Consider the following 18,281-nt stretch of genomic DNA (forward strand, 5'->3'; position numbering starts at 1 on the left):
CAATGCTAAGATTCAGCGGTTCCCTGTGCCAGGCTACTTCAGCAGCAAGTGTCCAGGAAACCCAGAATGTCTCCCCCCAGTGCCCACATCTTAAACCAATGCTGATATTATATCCTCACATTTTCCAAGTAACTTCAAATGATTTAGGAGTCCAGCCTGATCCATTAACTCCTGGTTAAGGATCTCTGTTCCAGCCCTCTCAACCCATTTCTCGGACGCAATGCAGAAACCCTGAGACTGAGTAGCCAATCAGATGTCTGAAATCTCATAACTTCAGTGGTCGCTGGCGAAGGCACCAGGGATCTCCCACGCTGAGTTTCTGCTCCTGAAGGTGACCCACTGGCTCCTCCACATGTTGCTCCCTCACCAGTCTCACCCACCTGGGTGGGTGCAGGGGGCAGCAGAGCTTGTGGGAAGCAGTGGGCAAAGGCATGGATGCCTAGGCTCTGATTGATAGTCGTGGCTCTGGGGTGGTGATCTGTAGATGTGGGTGGACGTGGCTTTAGGGCCCACTGGGCCAGGAGTGACCCAGGTGGGTGACCCATGCTCTGGGCGTTCGTTGTTGGGAGGTGGACAGTCTAAATGGCCAGGGAAGGCTAACGGGATCCCCCTCCACAAACACTTCCAAGTCACAGTGGCCAGGAAATATTTTTCCCAAGAAATTAAATTTAGTGAAGGCAAGAGTGCATAGCATTTTAAATTTAATCCATATCCCTCTCTGAGTCTTCCAGGTAGTAAGGTTTAGTGGTTAGGAATGTGGACTTTGGAGCTACATTGTGTGGGTTAAAATCTTAGCTCCTCATTTTCTAGCTGTGTGAATTTGAGCAAAGTGATACCCTCTCTGGGCCTCAGTTTCCTCATCTATAAAATGAGAATAATAACACCTCACTCATGGGCTTGTTGGGAGGATTAAATAGAACTGTTGTCAGACAAGGCCTGGGAGGCTCTGGAGCATCAGGGGGTGCTGCAACTCCAGGCAGGAAAGTTGGCCAGGCCAAGACACACACACAAGAGAGGAAACTGGGCTGCCTCCATGAGCACTCACACAACCCAGGGGAAGCAGCCACCACCGCAGGGACCTGAGGGCCTAAGGAAGGGGAAAAAAAACAGTATGAGAAGAAATGGAAAGAGAATAGTGACATAATTGCCATGAAATAAAAAGTTAGGTGACCATACATTCCAATTTACCCAGGAAAGGCCAATTTATGTCTGTTGTCTAAATGAAATTACTAATAGTTCCTCCTTTCGTTTAAAATTATATGTTGTCTCTTTAACTAAAAATGTTCTTGTGATAGTAATCTTAAATTTAAAGTAAGGAGAGTCAGAACATTTACAACTTTTATCCCATAGCTACAGGCACAAAGTGAGTGCAGAGTTAGATTTAGAGAGGGTTCTTGAAAAAACACAATAAAGTGTGTGTCATGTGTGTGTGTGTGTGTGTTAAAGAGGTGGGGGGGTGAAAAGGAGAGAAAGAGAAAGAATTTATATTAAACAGTAATTCTAAGAATGAACCATAAAATTAATGCTGGTAAGGAGGAGAAAAAGAAATGAAGAAAATGTGAAAAGTTAATCAGACCACTCTATTTTCAATGCATTGAAGTTGAAAGATTGGTGAATTGGCATTCAAGAGAAAGTGAATTGGAAAAATAGAAAGTGATAGGTCAGGAACTGAATGCCTAAGATTTAGATTATTAATAATTTGCATATGTTTGTGGAAATACAAATTCTAAGCTATTTCCAAGGAATTAATTAGTTGAGACAGGATGCAAGCTCCCTGAAGAAAAATACACAGTACTGAGAATCAAAGTTGTTACAGTTATTTATTGTTGCATAACAAACTATCTCAAAAAGTAGTGGTTTAAAACAATTTACTATTATCCCATATGATTCTATAGACTTTCTGGGATCATACGGGCAGTTGAAATTTGGGGTCTCTCTCTCTCTGTCATGTGGCTGCAATCAGATTTTGGATGGAGCTCTAATCATCTCCTAAGTTTCATTTAGAACTCATGCAATTGATTCTGGCTGTTAACTATGAGCTCAGCCAGGATGTCAACCACATGAACTCTCCATGTGGCCTGGGAGTGTCACACTGTGGTTACTGTGTTCTAGAGTGTCCAAAATACAAATATTCGAAGACATCAATGAAGAAGATGTAAAGTTCTTTGTAGTCTAGCCTTGAATATCCTGAAATATCACACCTATTGCATTCTTTTTTCAAGAAAGTCACTAAGGCCAGCCCAGATAAGGGAAGAGTGGAATTAGACCACACTTTTGAAGGAGTGGCAAAATCATATTGCAGAAAAGTATGTGGGATACAAGATACTGTTTGGGCCATCTTTGTAAAATAAAACCTGCAACAGTGCACCCTCTGGCCACAATAATGCATACCTCCTCATACATGCTAAATATATTCAGTTCTTCCTTAAGATTCTAAAGTCTCATTCCCATTATGAGATTAGTTCAAAATCCAGGATTTCAGCCTCTAAATCAAGACAAAGTGTGAATAAGCCTCTTAGAGTTCTTCAGTTCCTTGTATATAGATCCTTCAATGTAGTTCCTCTCAATCTGAAGACTGTGTAGTAAAGAAATGAGAAAGGAATCTGCCACCTACACAGCCAACATACCATAGTGATACATATGTAGCAATAACTGCAATAGATATTCACATATAAAATATTGGAAGAGTCATATTATAGTCACGAGTCTATTACAGTTTCTAAAATCCAGCCAGAGATATATCACCAGTTTCTTAATAAGGACCCAATCCTGCTTCCTGGGAATGATTCTCCAAATCTCTGGGCTAACCTCTGGGAAATTGGCTCTATATTCTATGTCATCTTTGCTTCTCAGTGAGAAAAGACTTGTATTTACATCCTAGTACTTTTCTCCATCTGCTGCCTACCTAATAAAGTTTGAAACCCAAAAGCCTCATTTCATTTTGTGCTGACTCTGTCCCTTTTAGTACATTTCTAAATGTCCCCATGTGTACATTTCTCTTAAAAGTTGTAGCTCTCTATGGATCTTTCAGGGTTTACTCCTTTAGACAAAATTCATACTCACAGGTATCTTTCAGATTGCTTCCTGTGTCTGATTTTGCCTGAGAGTTAAGGTTCTCTGGGAAAATATCCTTAAGATTCTTAGAAGTTTCTCTGTCTAATTGAAAAGATTTATTAGTCATACCCTAGTAGGCATTTTCTCTATTCTCAGAAAAGTATCTTACAATCTCATCCTAGAAATGATGTTATATTTCTGAGGACATTTTTTCCTTTGAGATTCTTTTGTCATTTGGAGAAGCTATGAGAAGTACTCACTTTTTTATTTGAACGCAGCCAGCTGTGACTCCTTTGTATTTACTCTAAATTATGCTTGAACACTGAATAATTTCATTTTATTTTATATCTCTTTTTCTGTACCTTATCATATGTGGCATAAAAATAATGTTATTTTCAGTAGTCTGCTTCAAAATCTCCTTGGCCAAATGCATCAGTTAATTAGGTATATTTTCTATTTTCCGTATTATTGCAAGCTATGATATTGCCAAATTTTCTATGACTACATACCACTCATACATTTTTCTCTAGCCTCCAATAATAGTTTTCTCACTGTCTTTCAAGCCTTCATCAACAACCTCTACAAGACCCTTTCAGCTTCTGCCTGCTGCCTTTCCAAAGCTAATGCTCTGTGTTTTAGGTTTTTGCTACATCAACAACCCACTTCCTGTTGCCAATTTCTGTATCATTTATCTATTGCTATATAAGTAACCATCTCCAAATTTATCAGCTTAAAAAATAGCAAATTATTACTTCTTATGGTTTTATGGCTTGGCTTCAATCAGTTAACTAGTTCTCTCTTTGAGTCTGTCACACATTACAGTGAGGTGTCAGTTGAGCCTACAGATATTTCATGTCTCAACTGGACTGGATATTCAATATGACTTACTAACATAACTGAAAGTTGTTTCTGACTGTTGGCTGAGATTTCAATTGGAGCCATCCACCAGAATATTTAGACGTGGCTTCTTCATGTTGCTTGGGATACTCATAGCATAGTGGTTGGTTTCCCAGAGGGAGCCTATCAAGATCAGACATTTCAAGAGGCCGGCCCCATGGCCCAGTGATTAAGTTTGGGCACTCTGCTTCAACAGCCCAAGGTTTTGCTGGTTCTGATCCTGGGCAAGGACCTAGTATTGCTCATCAAGCCATGCTGAGGCGGCATCCCACATAGCAAAACTAGAAGAACCTATAACTAGAATATGCAACTATATACTAGGGGGGGCTTTGGGGAGAAGAAAATAAAAACAGGAAGATTGGCAACGGATGTTAGCTCAGGACCCAATTTAAAAAAAAAAAAAAAGAAAAATGATCAAGCATTTCAAGAGACCCAGGTAGAAAGTGCAAATGTTTTTACGGCCAGCTTAGAATGTCACTTCCACTGAATTTTTTGTCAAGGAATCCCTAAGTCCAGGCAAGATTCAAAAGAAGTAGAATTAAACTCTAACTATTGATGTAGAAATGGCAAGTTTACACTGCAGAAAAGCATGGAAGATGGAATATATTATTGTGGCTATCTTTGGAAAATACAATCTACCACACTAAGTTATTAAGTAGTCAGCTCCATGGACATTAAAATCACCAAAAATCTTGAAAAGAATTTTTTGTTCCAGAAGCCGGAGTTCTTCAAAGCCTGAAATAAGTAGATATAATTGGTAACATATTCTGATAATGTGAGATTTAAAGTTTTGGAGTTTTAAGATGGATAAATAATACTAGGCAAGAAGCAGTTATATGGAGCATAAAGGAAAGCTATGTTACTTCCAGGCCCAGAAAATTACTACAGGAACCAAGTCTATGGGTTTTTCAAACGACTAGGACTTGTCTCATCTGGAAGGACTCAAATTTCTCAGGTATCAGAATCACCTAGAGAACCATTAAAGAACATAGGGGCCCATCAAAGTAGGATAGAGACTAGGACTTTATAATTTTACCAAGTTTTCCTGGTGATTTTGATATCCACCAACAATTCAGAGCCACTTTTTTAAATTATTAATTTTCCTGGGTGATTCTTAAAAGAGGGTAATCATTTGCGGTTAGCTTTACCAACTTGTCCTTCAAACGTATCCCAAATTGTTAGACCTTTACTGCTCTCTTTTAAACTGTTTATAAGAATAATGTGCTCTCCATATTATATATGATCAACATCATATCCCATAAGTCTTAGAAATCTATCTCAAAATAAGATGGAAATTTCCCTCTGATCTATCTTTTCATGCAGATATATCTTCTTCAACTTTTTTTTGTTGCCTCTCTTGACATGTACCTCCTTATCTTCTCTCATTGATTCCTACAACTCATAGTGGATTTCTAGGATTTCATATATATTTAAGTCACTATTATAGATATTCTAGCTTTAAAAAATGAAATGCATTCCAAAATCAATATAGTTATCTGTTTATTTTTCGAAGCTCTCAGTCTAATGTCACTTAGTCCCTCTAAGAAAAAAGAGTAGGATGATTTTTTCCCTAATATCCTTGGTCTTCACCCCATAAATGATTGGATTCAGTGCAGGAGGGATGGCTACATAGAGGTTGGCAATCAGTATGTGGAAGGAGTGAGGAATATTGTGACCAAAACGGTGGGTGAGGACAGAGAACATGGCCGGTGTGTAGAATATAAGAATGACACAAACGTGGGAACCACATGTGTTGAGGGCTTTCCAGCGGGCATCCTGGGATGGAAGGTTAAAGATAGTATGAAGGATAAGAGCGTAGGAGATGCCAATGAGGATTAGGTCTGATGTAACAGTCACTATAGGAACAGCAAAGCCATACCAGATGTTGATGGAGATATCCGCACAGGCAAGTTGGGCAACACCTATGTGCTCACAATATGTGTGGGGAATGATGAGTGTTTGGCAAAAAGGCAGTCGCTTTAATAAGAACACACATGGAAAGATGATACAAAAGCTCCTGCTGACAATACCAATTACAATCTTAGTAATAATCTGACGGGTGAGAATAGTGGTGTATCTTAGAGGGAAGCAAATAGCAACATAGCGATCAAATGCCATGGCCAGCAGAATAGCAGAATCCATGGCAAAGCTGTAATGGAGAAAAAACATCTGAGTAAGGCATCCAGGAAAGGTTATTTCCTGGGGACCTAGCCAGAAGATGCTGAAGGTTTTGGGTACACATGTATTAGACAGGATGAGATCTGTAGCAGCCAGCAGGGAGAGGAAAAAGAACATGGGCTCGTGAAGTCTGCGCTCCATGTAAATAAGGTAGAGAAGGGCACTGTTGCTCACAAGGGCCACAAGGTAGATAATAAAGAAGGGAATCCCAATCCAGATGTGGAACTGCTCCAGCCCTGGTATTCCCAGTAGGATGAATGGGCCTGAATTGAAGCTGCTCAAGTTGAATGTGGCCATCATGGTCTTGGATTGGATGTGTCTCATAGACTGAAAATAAAAATTTCACAGCTGATTGTAACAATGATTTACAGTTGTCCACCTCTGTGCTTTCTCCAGTATCATGCCATCACTTTCAGCTGTGGAAAGTACTAAACTATCCATCTTCTTTTCTCTTTACTAATAAATATCTGCCAAATTTTTATCCACAATTCTGTCATAAAAGAAGTGGTATTGAAATAATTTTTCCCAGAGACACAGTCATATAATTCTGAATACTATCCTGCCTAGCTATAAGCAGCCCAGGAAGTTTTCTAAAAATATGTGCACAAAATAATATTAGGCAGAGAAATGATTGCTAGTGAGGGATTTGGAGCAAAGTTCAATGTGAAGTCCCAGCTCCGGTGAACTGGAATAAGAACTCAAGGATCTCAAGGGGCTGAAAGAAGGCAGGCTCAATGTCTAAAACCAAAGCTCACCATGCTGTCTCTTTTCTTCTTTACTCTTCTCTCCACACTAGAACATCTGCCCTGGCTCTCATTAGTGTTATAGAAAAGTTCACAAACATAAAGAGGTGACAAAAATATTATTCTCTAAAATCTAAGATTTAGTTGGTTTAATCTGCCACTTTAGATATTCCTAGGTTGGAGAAGTTTACAAGAAAATACATTCTCCAACAACTTACTATATTAGATTTGTCTCATGGAAGGAAGATAGAACCCTCCTCTCAACCCTCACAGAAGACAGTTGCAGAAGGAGGAGCCCACTCTCCCGGCGACATTATACAATGACATTCTTAACCTTGTCTAATCTATATAATGACTCATTCTTGTGAGACTTCATTGAAACAGTCTAGCTCTTCTCCCAAAACTCCTCTATTTTGTGACATGATACACAACCCTTTTTCTCCTGCTTCAGTAGTCACTCAATTTTCTTTCCACCTGTTCTTGAATTTTGGAATTCTGTGGTGCTCGATCCATGTCTCCTGCTTTCTAGGTCAACAAACTCCACCTGGGTGAAATCCCAAAATGCCTTGACTTTAACTGTGACTCTTACATTGAGGATTCTAAAGTTTATAATTTTGAAGATATCCAGCTCTTCTCAGCTCTGGAATTAGTTATCTTAAGCCTCAATTTGGAACTAGTTATCCTATACCTGCCATCTTCATGTAGAAAGCCCACAGGTGCATCCAACTCAGCATGTTCCAAACTACCCCATTCCTCCTTCCATTGCTCCAAATCTGTTTCTCCTATGATGTTTTCCAACTCATCAAATGACAATAAAATACAATCAGTTTCTCAATCTGGAAGCCTTGAAATTATCTTACTCACATCTCCCTCACACACAGTCATCTTCCTCATATTACAGGTAATCTCTCCCTAAGTATCTCTATATTACATACACTTTTTGTTACCCTGCATTAACTGCTCCTTCCTACATGCCACCATCTCTCACCAAGACCTCTGCATAGGTCTCCCAACACAAATGCATCCATTTTCCTTGAGCAATTAAAGGTAGATGTGATGTAGCGTCTATTCCAACTAGAGAGGAAAAGAAAGTGGAAAGCCTGTAATTCCAGAAGGGAATAAATGGCAAGGCTGGCAGTCAGCAGCAGTGAATATTATCTGTGCTCAAATCTGGGAAGGGTCCATTTTATTAAAAACAGATGCAGTTTCAGCAGAGGCCAATGCATTCAGACTCCTCAGCTAGGGTTCAGAATCCAGCATCCAGGTTCCCCATTTACTGACACAAAACTGTGTGTAAGATTGCTTTCCCGACATCCCACATCTCAAACCATGTAAATACCCAGATGACATCTAAGGGAAGAAAGAAGGACAAAATGGAAATTGGAAGGACAAACTATTACATAGAAAGAATAATTAAATAGGAGACAATAAATTTCGTGACAAAAATATCACAAAGACTAATCAAAATGAAAAAAAATATGTAATTCCATTAATACTTATTTAAAATCTTTCTACAGATTACAAAAACAAAGCCCTTGATCCAGTGGAAAAACTAGCAATGGATATGAACAAACAAGTCATATAAAACTTTTTAATCTTTGATAAATATATAGAATATTCTCAATCTTATAAATAATTAAATTCAATATAAAACATTCATGAGGTACATTCTTTATCAGATGAGGAAAGTCTTAAAAAGATTGATGAAATCATTGATAATATCCAACTCTACAAAGGGTCTGAGGAAATAAGAACTCTTACAACTATTTTAGTAGGGTTTACTGTATAATATTTTTAGAGGCTAATTTGGTAATATGTTTCAAAACATAAAATGCACCTATTCCATTGCCCCAGAAGCTCCAAATATAGTAATGTTTCCAAAGATACAGATATACAAATAAAAAATGGCATGAGGTTATTCACAGCGGCAGTATTTATAATATGAAATTAAAGTGAATTATAATATGAAAAAATGAAAATTGAGATGCTGGCACCAGTTTAATTTTTAATCTGGGGACTATTTTAGCATTTACAGTATGTTCATAAGGTGGAACAGTATATAGCTTTTAAAAAGAATCAGGTAAAGCTTTATGTATGGGGATCAAAAGATGTCAAAATATATTTAAGTGAAAAAAGGCAAATTAGAGTACAGTGCTAGTATATGTTACTGGTGTTGATTTGGTGTTCATGTTGGTATTTGCATTTAAAAGGCTGGATCAATACACATCAACTATTCCAAGGAATATTTATGGGAGAGTTATATAGGGTGGGGTGGGGAAGAAAGTTTGAACTTTTTACTTCATATATATGCAAATTATTTGTTTTACAAAGTTTTTATTAAAATAAAGTGTTAAAAACTAATTACTGGGTTACTTTATATATGTAATGCAACATGAATCAAAATTGACTTGAGATTTATATTTAACTGTAACATAATTTCAGGATATTATTTAAAAAACAGTTAAATATATAAGAAAAATATTTTAAATGATAATAAAGAAGGAAATCATACCATTTATGAGTTAAAGATAAAATGGCATGATTAACTTGAATACACTTATTAAGTTCATAAATACATAAAATAAATTAAACACACAAATGAATTATATAGTATATTGCCAGCTCAAAAATAAATATGTCCAAAGAGCAGAATATATAGCCCCAAATTGGCTGTAATTTTTATAATGCGATATGCAATTGGAGGAATTAAATCAATGGGAAAATATCGAGTTATTCCACAAATAGTTTGGAAATTATTTGTTATGTATTATAGAAAGAAATGCAGCTATATCCACCATTTACATTAAGTGAAATAAATTTCCTTATGAATTACAAAGATATATGTAAATCAAATCACAGGGAAACCTGTAAATTGTATTAAAAGGGTATCTACCTGAACTCTCTATGAGAATTAGGTTTTTGAGAAATACATTTAAGTGAATAAATAAGCAACAAGTATTAAGTAAGGTAGAAAGACAAAAGTGTAGATATAGACTAGAAAAGACCACCAAGGACCTCGTTAAATGACAATTTCAAAAAGTAATACAAGTCGCTTTAAGACGCAAAACTTTAGTCTTAAATATATTATCAATTGAATAAGACATAATTAATATAAGTATATTAAAAAGCCAAAAATTGGAAATCAATTATTTTAAAAAGATCAAAAAGTAGTAAATGTAATCAGTAGAAGTGAATCTCTGAAGTCACAAGTGATTACATAAACATGTTGATTGAAACCAAGATAAAAGATCAAAAATTAAATTTTCTAATGGTAAGAAAGGTATATTTTCTAACAATGCTATCTTAAAAATCAATTCTAATATTTTGACAAGTAAAATTGATGATACTCAGGAAAATATAAATTAACAAATATGATTCACAAATAATCATAAAACCTAGATCAATCAATTTACATGAAATAAGCAGAAAAGTTTGCCAGAGAACCACATCCCTCCAAATGGTGCCTAGACTAGACAATTTAATCAAACACGTCTTCTTATTTTTAAAGAGCAGAAAATTCGTGTAGGATACAATTGATTTCTGAGCATATACTGAGCCTGAAAATGTTCTAGGCTTATTTTAAAGGCTGTTATAACTATTTTGTAAAGCCTAAATATATTCATTCATTCAAAGGATATTTTTTAACCCTAATGTGCACTCAGATGGAATGGGAACTCATTGTTCTGTAAACAACCAATAGAGTATGCTAATTACTGTAGTGAGTAGATAATGGTAGCCTGAGTTAATATAACAGGAAAGATTAATGAATTGGCTTCAGAGGTCTAAGAAGACAGAATTGGTAGGACTTGTCAATTAGTAGAGAGGTGATGGAAAGAGAAGTAGTAAGATGTTGAAACATCAGCAAACTCTTCCATCACCAAGAACTTTAAGCCAAGCTTGCTTTGCTTTGTTTTGTTGTCTTGGTTTCTTCTTCGTCTCCTGCTTTTAGGGAATAATTTTAAAAATTACTCAAAATATGCCCATTTGGGGCCGGCCCAGTGGTGCAGTGGTTAAGTACGCACAATTCTGCTTTGGCGGCCTAGGGTTCGCAGGTTTGGATCTCAGGTGAGGACATGGCACCGCTTGGCAAGCCATGCTGTGGTAGGCGTCCTGCATATAAAGTAGAGGAAGATGGGCACGGATATTAGCTCAGGGCCAGTCTTCCTCAGAAAAAAAAGGAGGACTGGTAGCAGTTAGCTCAGGGCTAATCTTCCTCAAAAGAAAAATATATAATCCCATTTGTTTACTATCTCTAAGGTTAGCAAATAGATATTAACTTGAAGACAGATTACCTGGTGGTGTGAATAGTATCCTTCTATAGTTCTCTTGCAAGCATACCTCATAACTGAAGAATATGCATACAGCTCATGATTCTCTACCTAAGCAGATCCCATGGCATTATTGACATCATTGTTGGCATATAGTTCTTCCATGCAACTTTAAAAGACCTTCAATGATTTCCTTTGTTCAGTTTTAAACAAGGATTATACTAACACCAGATCCCTGATGGACACATCAAAGTTGGAGAGGCTATAAAGCCCTCTCCCATGTCAAAAAGAGATAACTTTAGTTCACTAAGTGTGTCAGCTCCAGTTTGATTTTCAGCTTCTGGAAATACTCTTGTCTGAATTGCTTTTCACCTACGTTTGATCTTGGACATTTCTTCACCTTAGTCCATTTTGTCTCTTCCTCTGGCTAACTGCCTGTCATCTACAGTACACAGCAAGCTTTCCTGAACAATATTCAAACTAGGTAATGTTCCCAGGTACACTCCTGGCAATTCACATTATTCTATCAGAGCACTTGTAACACTATTTTCATTTTATGTTCCTTCCTTTTTCACATAATAAATGGTAATCTTTAAGAGGACAGATATCATGTATGCTTATTTCATTGTTCTATTCCTAGAACAATTTCTGATGCTAAGTGCTCAATAAATACTTGTTGAATGAATGAGTGACAGAGGACCCATTGGACTTCACACTAATTAACTTGGTCATCCAAATAGTGTTGTGAATACAGTTTACTTATGTTTTACTTATGTTCTCTGCCCTACCATTCACCTACGTCTCCCTCCAACTTGCACCCTCACAGCCTACCCTAATAACACAAGATAGCTCCTACACTTCAACTCTGGAAAATGGAAAATCTGGAAAAACATGAAAACTTGCTTTCCATATTTAAATACTTCCAAACTAAATGAAGACTTCCACCAAACAAACCAAGAGAATCCACAGACACAACACACTATTGAAAGACGGTCTGGAAGGAAAGACAGCTAGATGTGAGAAATTAGTAGCACCTTCCTCCTCTACCTTCAAAGTTCTAGATACAATGAAAAGGTCCATGGCTTTATATTTCCAGTCCTTGTTGAAATTTCCCAGTTGTCACTAACTATACATTCTCTTTAATCTACTATTACTGTCTTTGTCTTTGATCACAGTATCCAGAATAGTATTTTATATTTAGCAAACATTCTACTCTCACTTTATTGACTGGTCTCTGATTGCTGAGCATTTTTCTCCTCTCTCCTAAGACTAAGAATATTGCAGTGGCACTTCCTATACATCTCTACATGCTCCATCTCCTCCAGCACTAAACTGAACACAGGACATATCCTTCAGTAATATCTTGATCAGGAAGTATTGTAATCCATACCTTGTCCTTTATGTCTCTTTTCAGGCTAAGTGTGTCTGTGTGAAGATCTCTCCTCTTCCAGTTTTAGGGGAAAAAAAACTATCCATGCTTGGTCAATGGGTCACAAAAAACATGCTGTAAGATCCATTCAGAAAGCTGTTCCACTCCATTATATATTTGTGCCCTCCATGATGTGTAGGGTGGATGGATATCTTATTGTTTTCTGCCATCATCCCAAAACAACAACAGGACACTCATTCATACATTCAAGCATACAAACACACACTTACACATATATGATAACCTAAAAGTCTCTGAGGTGACATATCCAACTTCAATCTCCAGATGGCTGGCCCCAGTCTGATATGGCCAGTCCTAGTCTACCATGACTGCTTATTCACTTTAATTTTTTTAAATCCTTACCATTATAAATTTTAACCATCAGAAAAACCTAGAAATGTTTTGGAGAGAGCAATAGGAGAGGCTTAGAATTAAGCTCCTAAGAGACACTTCTATTTTATACCATTCTCTTACCATGAGTATCAGTTCTAGCATATATATTCAAAGTTCTAATCTTGGTCTTTCTTATTTCCTGGAGCCCTCCACCAGGTCTCTCTATCCTCTCCACCTGGCTCCATTTCTCATAAGCTATACTCCTTACCAGCTATACTCCCTAATAGTTCTATATTGCTCACCACCAGCTTATACCTGGGAAATCGTGGTCCTGAAACTGTTTTGCAAAGGCAGGGTAAGGACCAGAGAATGCAGAAAGACAGCAGGCAAAAAACAGACCAAAGATCCAAAGAAGCAGTTCTTGGGTCAGTAAGGACAGAAACAGTGACAAAAAGGACAGACATAGGATCATGCTCACAGTAGGGAAGAACAAACACAGAGCCTGGAGGAGTGGAGTGCAAATGTACTTTCTTTGTCTTCTCCAGGGATTAGTGATAAGTTAGAACAGAAGGCTCTGAACCAACGGGACCTATGGGCCTCAGGTCCCAAGGCCCCAAGTCAGTCTAGGATATGAGCAAGGATTCGACAAAATTAACACTTTCCCAGCTTACAAACTTATATCTCTGTTCAAATTAGTGGTGGCTGGGAATTTTGGAAGCCGGGATGATAGCATACCTGAGTCTCAGCAGAGTCTTGATCTAACTTAGTCAGTAGTTTGATCAAGAAACTACAGCAAGAGTCATATCTACCATGTCTCCAGGCCCAGTCTAGATCTCCTAAAACTTCTTGTACAGGGAGTGGTTCATTTTCTTTTGAATCTCTGATAGAGATTATTTCCTAGTGGACAATCAATAAGTACCTGTTGAATTGAAATAAATCTGCTTCTAGCCTGACATACCAAAACCCTGGAGACATTTCTCACTGTAGTTGCCATTTCCCCAGGTGTGAAGAGGCCTCTCTTTTTAGATACTTATTTCAATGTTCAATCTTGCTTGGCAGTTCTCTCCATCTTCCCTCAATGGAGAATCATCACTAACTTCGTCTTCAGTCCATTATCTAGTATACAGCATAGTAATTTGTTTATATGGGGCAATCTCTAACACAAAGTACATGTAGGTCTGAAAACTGTAGACAGCCAGCCTGGTTACAGTCTCATCTTTCCAATAGGGAAACTCTCCACATATCCTCCCATCAGTCCAAAAAGCAAGTCAACTTTCAATGTCTAGTATCTGAAAATCTGGAACTTTTCCCTTATTTCACTCATCCCTTCTTTTGTATTTTATCAAAATACTTAACTGTTCTGGAAATCAGTTTTCATACCCATGGAAAGGGAATAATAACTTGGAAATGCTTAATTGAAAGAAGAGCTCTGAGGAATAAGTGGGGAAACATCTGTTACCTTACTGTGGAGAAAATAAGACTTTCTCCATGATTGCCCATAATTTTCCCTCTGGTTAGATTGAATTACAAATCCAGATAGATTACCACTATGCAAAATAGGATTTACTTCATTAATTAAAACTCATTTGCCTCAACTCTTTTATTCAGCAGATATTTATTGCATGCCTCTTATGAACTAGTAGCTTTGCAAGCGATAGGAATGCAGTGGTAAACAAGGCAGAAATTAACTTGGTCCTCAGGGATGTAATAGAGGGCATAGATGTTAAACAACTAAGTATACACGCCAGCTTGTATACAGTCATCCTATTAAAGTTGTCATAAGTCCTGCAATAAAAAGTACACTGTGCAATGAGAAAGTATACAAGAAATACTAATCCGATAAGCAGGATTAATGAAGGAATATCTGAGGAAAGATTTTTTTCCTTTCTTTTCTTTCCTTTCTTTTGTTTTTTTGGTGAGGAAGATTGCCACTGAGCTAACATCTATGGCAATCTGAGGAATGATTTTTAATTAAAGCCTAAATAGGAATTACCAAAAAATGAATAAAGAGTAGGCAAGTATGGAGGTGTACTGTCTTAATTCATTAACAGTAGTATCAGTCTTCCCTGGGGGGGTCATTTTCTCCACCTTCCCCAAAATACAGGTCTAACTTTATTAAGATTCCTAGAATATTTTTTCAACTAAGTATGTAGGAGAGACAGTTGAGTTTAAGACAAGTTGAGTTTAAGATAAACACACTATGCAATCTAAACTGGGTAGAGAAGGAAGAAAGGAAAAGTTTGGGATAATGGATGGAGAAAGGGTTTCTGATGAAGTTTAAATATGCATATAACCTTTACTGAGAACACATGGTAGGTCAAGTATTTTCATAAGACAGGGCATAAGAATATGCCTAGGGCTAAGTTTCTGCCTTCAAGGAGCTCATAATATAGGTATGGATACATAAATACATAAGCAAATAAGTATGATGGTTTATAATAGTGGTGTGAATAAAGCAGCCTCTGCATACGTCTCTTCTGAACTTCCTGAATGATATTACAGACAGCAAAGGAAATATCAACACACATACACAGGATTTTATCTTGTTATGCCACTTTTACTCTTTATTTCTTACTACCAAGTAATATAATATGTTCATCTTGATTAAATGTATATCTTCTTCTCCAATAGAGATTTTAGGAAATAGGTGTTTTTATCCTGAGACAGTTTCTAAAGAGGAGCATAGATGGCTCCCACCCAACTCCACCCAGGACACACACTACCCACACCAAGTTTTATTTTTTGTAAAAGAACAGGACAATGCATCTAACAACACAAAGAAGAACATCACTTTTGGAATTACTTGCTCAAAGAGCCAGGGAAGTGCAGAAGAAGTGCAAACAAACATAAATGAAGTGTAAATAAATGTAAATTAAGTGCAAGCTCTGACTTTCATGGAAGATTTCTCTTTCTCTTAGTCTTTCATTCCCTGCAGTGATCCTAAGAACAATACTTATGCATGATCTTGAGGACAGCGGAATTTTTGAAGAGTTTCAAGGTGCAAAGTGACACAATCATATGTGAACTATGAAATGATCACTCTAGGTTTTTTAGAGAGAGTGGATTGGATGAAGCAAGATTGGAACTCCTTCAAAAGGATAACTTTGAAATATACTCAAAGAGACAGATCATAGAAAAGTGCCAGACCAACTCAATAGCCATATGAGAATGTGATGAATATGTCTACTGGAATGACTTATAAGCACTTCAAATTCAAATATTCAACTCAAAAATTAAGTTCATTTTGTTGGAGAGTGACATAGTATAAACCAAGAACAAGTCCCAGGTTTCTGGCTTTGGAATTCATGTTTGTGGTGTTGCCATTTACCATAAAGGAAGACAGAAAATGATGGGCACTTTCTATGTAGGAAGTTAATGAGTTTCCAGGTCAGTTTTGGAGAACTTAAGTTTGAGGAGTTTGTGAACCATTCAAGTAAGTAGATTTCCAGAAAGCAATTGGATAAGGAATCCATAACCAGACAGACTTGGATTTGGATTCTAAATCTAATTGTCTTTCTGTAATCTTTATAAGTCCCTATTTCTTCATCCGTGAAATGAATTAACTAATATTACCCTCTTATAGTTATTTTTTAAAAAATATTTTCAAACTTGTAAAATATGGACAAAGGGTAGTGAAAATTTTCTTGGAACATGCAACTGAAGAAAAGATATACAAAAGATAATCAACTCTATGTAATCTGAAATGTGTAGAGAAAAATGTAAAATAACTAAATGACACAGGAGGATGAAATAATAATGTATAGAATCATGATTAAAGTGTGAGGAGTGTGTTTGGCAGTTTTAGTAGAGAGAATTGATAGGTACTTAAAGAGGGAAGGCAGGAGGTTTGCCTTTAAATACGGAACTGAGAAACACAGGGCTGTGTTGCACGTTAGGAAATATCTAGCCTTCCAACATCTCAAAAGCAGCAAAAGCAAACATGTAACCCTTGCTATCAGTGCTCTTCTGGACCCATCATCACCTTCTTCATACCAGTGATGAGAAAACTAAACCAAGAAAGCTCTTGATTTTCTTTTTCCTCTTTCCCACTTGCCTATATTTTGCACACCGGTAGAACTCTAAAATTTCAAGTTAATAGGAGTTATAGCTCTATTTCTATTTCACCTAATCAATTTTACCTAAATTTCTCCTTCAGTGGCCCTCTGCACTCACTGTTTCTTGTTCAAAGAGCAGCGGAGGATAAATTTGTCCTGGATCTGCTGGGTCTTCACTCCATAAACAATTGGATTTAAAGCAGGAGGGATGGCCACATAGAGGTTTGCAAACAGGATGAGCACGTTTCGAGGGACACTGTGTCCAAAGCGATGAGCAAGGATGGAGAAGAAGGCCGGTGTGTAAAATATGAGGATAACACAGACGTGGGAGCCACAGGTGCTGAGGGCCTTTTGGCGGGCACCCTGCGATGAGAGTTGAAAGACAGCATGGAGGATGAAACTATAGGAGACAGCAATAAAAATCACATCTGATATGACTGTCATGAGAGGCACAGAAAATCCATACCAGATGTTGATGGAGATATCAGCAGAGGAAAGCTGAGCGACACCTATATGCTCACAGTATGTGTGTGGGATGATATGTGTCCCGCAGAAAGGTAACCGTTTCAGCAGAAAAATGTCTGGAAGGATGATAGAAAAGCTCCTCACAGCAATGCTCACTACAAGCTTAATCATCACCTGCGGAGTCAGGATTGTGGTATATCTCAAGGGGAAGCAGATGGCCACATAGCGATCAAATGCCATAGCCAACAGGATGGCTGAATCCACTACAAAGCTGAAGTGGAGGAAGAACATCTGGGTGAGACAACCAGAGAAGGTTATTTCCTGGGAGCCAAGCCAGAGGTTACTGAGCACTTTGGGCACTGTGGCAGTGGACAAGATGAGGTCAGTGGTTGCAAGCATAGAGAGGAAGAAAAACATGGGCTCATGGAGGCTGTGCTCAACTGCAATGAGGTAGAGGAGGACGCAATTGCCCACAATAGCCACAACATATATGACACAAAAAGGAATCCCAATCCAGATGTGGAACTTCTCTAGGCCAGGTATTCCAACAAGGATGAAGGAACCAGGGTTGTAGCAGCTCAAGTTATACATGGTCTCTTCAGTCTGAGATCCACTGGCTTTTGAGCACTGAGGACAAATGAGCTGTCAGAATGGGCTGCGAAAAATAAGAATTCCACTCAGGTGCTGCACATGGTTGAGGACTGCAATTGTCACATTCAGGTTTCCTACAAGAGAAGTACCTCCTGTCCCCTGCATGAGCTGGCACCTATATAATTGACTCATTTTTGCTACTTTTATTTGTGATTAGCCCCAGTTCATTTCTTTATATATTTATTAATAAACCATCTGAAGTGATTAT

At 37.6% G+C, this 18,281-nt stretch overlaps 2 protein-coding genes across 2 annotated transcripts; both read right to left on the reverse strand.

Annotated features, from left to right (window-relative positions):
* Positions 1-5,478: 5,478 nt before the first annotated feature.
* Positions 5,479-6,429, reverse strand: LOC124225416 (olfactory receptor 52H1-like). The gene has a single exon (XM_046638074.1). It carries the CDS (start codon positions 6,427-6,429, stop codon positions 5,479-5,481), a length of 951 nt encoding a protein of 316 aa, XP_046494030.1.
* A 10,642-nt stretch (positions 6,430-17,071) lies between these two features.
* LOC124225746 (olfactory receptor 52H1-like) lies at positions 17,072-18,013 on the reverse strand. The gene has a single exon (XM_046638385.1). It carries the CDS (start codon positions 18,011-18,013, stop codon positions 17,072-17,074), a length of 942 nt encoding a protein of 313 aa, XP_046494341.1.
* Between the last annotated feature and the right edge of the window lie 268 nt (positions 18,014-18,281).

Source organism: Equus quagga, chromosome 14 (assembly GCF_021613505.1).
Source record: "Equus quagga isolate Etosha38 chromosome 14, UCLA_HA_Equagga_1.0, whole genome shotgun sequence".
NCBI classification, from domain to species: Eukaryota; Metazoa; Chordata; class Mammalia; order Perissodactyla; family Equidae; genus Equus; species Equus quagga.